Below are 4953 nucleotides of genomic sequence, written 5' to 3' on the forward strand. Positions count from 1 at the left end.
TGTGACCAAATAAAATCGTAGTCACTTAAGGTGATCAGAAGCTAGCCGCCCATAACGAGTGGGGAGTATTCTTTTGACAAGTGATGTGGGAAAGCAAGAATTCATTTTCCTGTTCCCACTCTATAACTCCCTCCCTCATCTTAACAGCTCTTCCCTACTGCCAATCTTTAGAAAAATTCAACTCCAGCTCCATCAAAGAATTAATACTTATAAAATTAAACCTAAAAAGGAATAAGACGAAAAGCACTAGGGGACAAATTACTAAACCAATGTAGTGAAGACTGCAGCGAGTCCCTATAGCTATAGCTTTCTTGGAAAGAAGGCTTTTATTAAAGAATTTCATATATACAGTTGGTGGGAAATATATAAACTCAGGCTTACAAAGCAAAAACCATACAAATAGTAAAGAAGCAGGCGATCACTTGAACTTCTCAACAATCATGTCAAGTGTACCACAACAGCAGCAGGAGAGTACAAACATGGAGGAGATAAAGAAGGGAGCATGGTCTCCTGAGGAAGACCAAAAACTGAAATCTTATATCATGAGATATGGCATTTGGAATTGGAGCCATATGCCCAAATTTGCAGGTTTGATTCACTCCAAGTAATTTCCAATATGTTCTGATAATCCATTTTTTGATTTCTACGTACGCATGCACTAATTAATTAATCTACTTGTAACCGTTAATTCATTGTGTAATTTCATTAATATGTTGTACTTAGTTAATTAGTCTCGTGAACTTGGTTATACATAATTGCAGGACTTTCAAGAACGGGGAAAAGTTGTAGACTTAGATGGATGAATTATCTCCGCCCTGATGTTAAGAGAGGACCCTTTAGCATTGAAGAAAGAGGAACAGTCATCAAAACCTATCAGGAACTTGGGAATAGGTGAGACCAAGTTCTAATTTTGAGTTCTTTTTTTGTTTGTTGAAAGATTTGAAATTTTAATTAACGGAAAAGAATACTATGTAATAGAAGTACTCCTTGTGTATTATCTCTAGATGGTCAGAAATTGCTGCAAGATTGCCAGGAAGAGCTGATAACGAAGTTAAGAACTTCTTCCACACACACTTAAAGAAGCATTTGGGAGTGAAAAATGATGCCCCGTTGAAGAGTACTAGGGCAAAAAGCAATAAAAGGGTAGTGAAGAAAACCAAAGGAAATGAGAGGACAAATGGCGACAAACGATCACCTGAAGTTTCTTCATCAGACAGCAGCAGTATTATTACATTTGAAGAAAATCAAATGATGGACGTTTCTGTGAATTTATCTCAAATATATTACAACATTGTCGATCAACCAAATATTGACATGGAAATTAGGCCGGTTATATTGGAGAGCAACCCAGATGATGGTACTTATAATTCCAACTGCCAACAACTTCATGATCAGTTTGAGTACTCTCATAGCATTTCCGAATGTTGTTCCAGCTTTGACTCAATCGACCAGTTCGATATGAGTTCATTCTGGTTTGATGAACTTTGGGATGCCGAAACATATGAGTTTTTGAGAGATGTTATAACTTATTAGCACCCATATATGTCTCGCGTCTAGCACTTTTTTGCCTTTTTTTAAACAGAGCCAACAAGAAAAATGGGGATTAGACAAACTTCTAAGTCCTACTACTTGCTCTATAAATATGAAGTATAGTTGGTTAGCTAGTCGTAGTAAAAGTTAAAAGAATGTTTCAAATCCTTCCTGTTGCTTCAATATATGGTTATAGCATATTTCTGATACTCCTCCAATAGACGTAGTAAGTTAGTAACTATCTTTATTTTCTGTTAGTTCCGTCCTTGGGTGGTGGCTCCAGCCTCCAGCTGAGCTTTCAAGAATGGGAAATGTTAGTTTATATGAGTCCACCAAGAGTATCTAGTTCTCTATGAGTTTCCAGTGAGAATACTAATGAAGCAATAAGTAAATGAGATACGAGATTTTTACGTGGAAAAATCCCACTCAAGGGGACAAAAACCACGACCTACACTTGTATGCTTTCAACTTCACTAACTTGTAAACACTCTATTACAAGCCACTTTGTAATGACTCTATTACAAAGACTTCAACTCAACTAACTTGTGATACACTTATCACAAGTCACTTTGTCACTCACTAGCTACAAAGACTTTAACTTATGACTAACTCTAGTCACAACACAAACTCATAAAGTTTATGGTTTTACAAGGGGGTTCCTAAGAAACGCTTATAGCTAAGCAATTTTGGAATTACAATAAGAACAATCACAAAGTTACAACTCAACTAAGGACAACAAAATACTAGATTTAGGAACTGGTCCGTAGTAGCGTTTAACTTTGTTCTTCAAGCTCTTGAGAATTGAGTTCAGTGTTTGCAGAAGGCTTGAATGCTTGAAGTGATTCTCAAGTGTTCAAGTGATGTTTTGTTATAATGCTCTTGTTAATACACCCTTGATGACATCACTTGAATGATGTAAGCACTTGGTAGGTCAAAGGCAAGTGACTGCAAAAGTGCTGCACTTTGTGCACTGTTTCTGTGGCAATCACTTTCCAGCTGTGCACAGTTGACTTTCGTACTGCTGTCAGGGAAACACAAGGGATCAGGTCCTTGTCTTGTTTCTCCATTTTCTACACTAGCAGTAGTTCACATTAGCTGGAGTCCAGGTTGGAATCCGTTCATTTGTAATGTGTACCAAGGGTGGCAGGTTCCCTATCTGGTTCTTGATAGTATGTTTGTTAGATCATCAAAACATAAGGCAAATACATTGAAAACCCATCAATTTACCCTTTTTTGATGATGACAAACTTAGACATTGATAACATGTATTTAGAGCAGAGATAACCGGATGAAGTAACAGGAACTTCAGAAGTTCCCCCTGACTTTATGCTTCCCCCTTAATCAGTTCCCTGTTTCAATTATACTTTCCTCTTTTGGCATCATTAAAAATACACAAGTAGGCAAACAACATAAAGAAGTCTAGCCTGGCTAACTCATGCCACATATGTGCACACAACATGATAGAGAAGATAAACAGAGAATACAAGCAATGAAATAATAAAAGAGGATAGATTTTATATATAAAACATATGCCTTTGCTTAAAAAGCAAAGGCAGAATTGGACTGTTGAAAACGGGAGCAGTACTGATACATCCCAACCACATCAAAACAAAAGAAACAAAAAACATTTGCCAAGTCATAAAAAAACAATCCAGAAACTGGCCATTGAAGGGATACTTAGGGGGCACTAGGAGTAGAGGGCTTGGAAGCTGCAGCAAAAGTTTGGAGAACTAGGTCTATTCGAGCATTGACTAACTTTTGCTCATTGAACAGTTTTGCTTTCAGGTTCTCCACTTGTGCCCTGAGATAAGTATTCTCTTTTGTCAAACGAGCCACTTCCTCATTTGACTCCGGATCCCCTTGGGCCTGCTGACCTTCCAGGATAGCATTCCTAGCCTTCAACCTTCGAATCTCCTCAGTTGTACTATTTTGAGCATTAATGAGCTGTGAGATGGTTGATGTACTGCCTAACCCCCTCATTCTTCTCTATGCACTCACATTCTTCCAACGTTGTTTGGGAGAAGGTCTGCTTCTTGGTTACTACCTTGCCTTTCCCCAGCGGCACCTTGAAAAACTTAAACACTTGCGTAAGCAGAAACCCATGAAGAACATGATTACTATCCTTGAAGGTTGCTACTTTTTGCATGTGTTCGATCATGATAGCAGGCAGGTTGATAGGGTTAAAGCCATCTAGTTTCTCCATTAGAAACAGGTCAAACTTAGAGGTCATGGACCTCCTCTCAGCATGAGGCAACAAAACTTTGTTCACCAACTCGAAGAGCAACTGATAAACAAGGAGTAATGCTTCTTGTGAATTTGGTCCTCCTTTTGGTTCGCCTTATCCTTTACCACAACATTCCAAAAATTATACTGACACGCATCTTTCACACTAGACATACCATCCGTAGGAACCTTTAGAATATCCACAAGCAGACTCACGTCAAACACAATGTCCACATCGTTCACCAAGGCACAGATATGGTCGGTATCAACGGGAAAGAGGATGGCATAAAAGCTTTGAACCTCATCCTCATACACTTTGGGTGCATCCATTTGGAACAGATGCCCTCATCGTTGAAACTCAACCATTGCAAGAACTTGACGCATACTAGCCATATCAGAAATTGCTGGGTCAAAAGTGCGACCTAGTAGGACCTTTTGGTGCCTTATTCGTTCTGAAGCAGAACTAGTTTCACTTCTCAGCTTTTTCACAGAACTAGGTTCCTTAACGGTTTCAGACTTTCGTTTGCCAGACCTCACACCACTTGATTTTACCTTTCCCTTAGACTTGACTAAGACATCATCATCAGAAACGGAGAGCTCACTCACAACAATCTTGAACTTTGAATTGGGGGTTGTAACATTCTCTATGGAAGCAGATTCCTTCATTTTCTGGGACCTTCTCAATAGGGAACTAGGTTCCTCAGTTGTTTCCTCCTCAACCTCCACCACTGGAACAACCTTATCACACACTATAATATTGTCTTTCACCAGTCTCCTTCTTTTCGTCTTACTGCTTTTTCTGCTCTTTTGAAGGGTAGAGTCATAGGCTACCTTTTCTTGCAACCTGGTAGTAGGTCGCTTAGTAAAAGACTCAGGAGTGGACACTACCTTTCGCTTGACTATGAAAGCATCAAGAGCAATGTTGTCTAGATCCTCCTCATCACTAGACCTCATCTTAAGGACTTGAATGTCCAAGGGCATAGCAGCAAATGCAGGAGCAGAACTGGCTTGGGAGTGAGAACTCTGACTTGTCTCTTACGAAGAGGGGTTAGATTTCTTACGAGAGGGCCTAGTAGTTTCTGCTAGTGTAGAGCCCTCAACAACCACCATGGCTCATTTTTCCTCTATACCCTGTATCTCGTTCCTCTAAGAATTATCTCATGTAAGACACCATCAGTAGATACCACAAGATGGTCGCGA

At 39.3% G+C, this 4953-nt stretch overlaps 1 protein-coding gene across 1 annotated transcript; it reads left to right on the plus strand.

Moving 5' to 3' along the window:
- The first annotated feature begins 239 nt into the window (after positions 1-239).
- LOC107799323 (transcription factor MYB61-like) lies at positions 240-1748 on the plus strand. Its single transcript, XM_016622422.2, has 3 exons — positions 240-588; positions 762-891; positions 1005-1748. Exons 1-3 carry the CDS (start codon positions 441-443, stop codon positions 1531-1533), a joined length of 807 nt encoding a protein of 268 aa, XP_016477908.1. The 5' UTR covers positions 240-440; the 3' UTR covers positions 1534-1748.
- The last annotated feature ends 3205 nt before the right edge of the window (positions 1749-4953 follow it).

The sequence above is a fragment of the Nicotiana tabacum genome, chromosome 6, assembly GCF_000715075.1.
Source record: "Nicotiana tabacum cultivar K326 chromosome 6, ASM71507v2, whole genome shotgun sequence".
Classification (NCBI taxonomy): Eukaryota; Viridiplantae; Streptophyta; class Magnoliopsida; order Solanales; family Solanaceae; genus Nicotiana; species Nicotiana tabacum.

Excerpts from the sequence above, each read along its gene's own strand:
- LOC107799323 (XM_016622422.2), top strand. The coding sequence starts at position 441 with ATGTCAAGTGTACCACAACAGCAGCAGGAGAGTACAAACATGGAGGAG. Across the intron at positions 589-761 it reads CCATATGCCCAAATTTGCAG|GACTTTCAAGAACGGGGAAA; the intron begins GTTTGATTCACT and ends ACATAATTGCAG. Across the intron at positions 892-1,004 it reads TATCAGGAACTTGGGAATAG|ATGGTCAGAAATTGCTGCAA; the intron begins GTGAGACCAAGT and ends TATTATCTCTAG.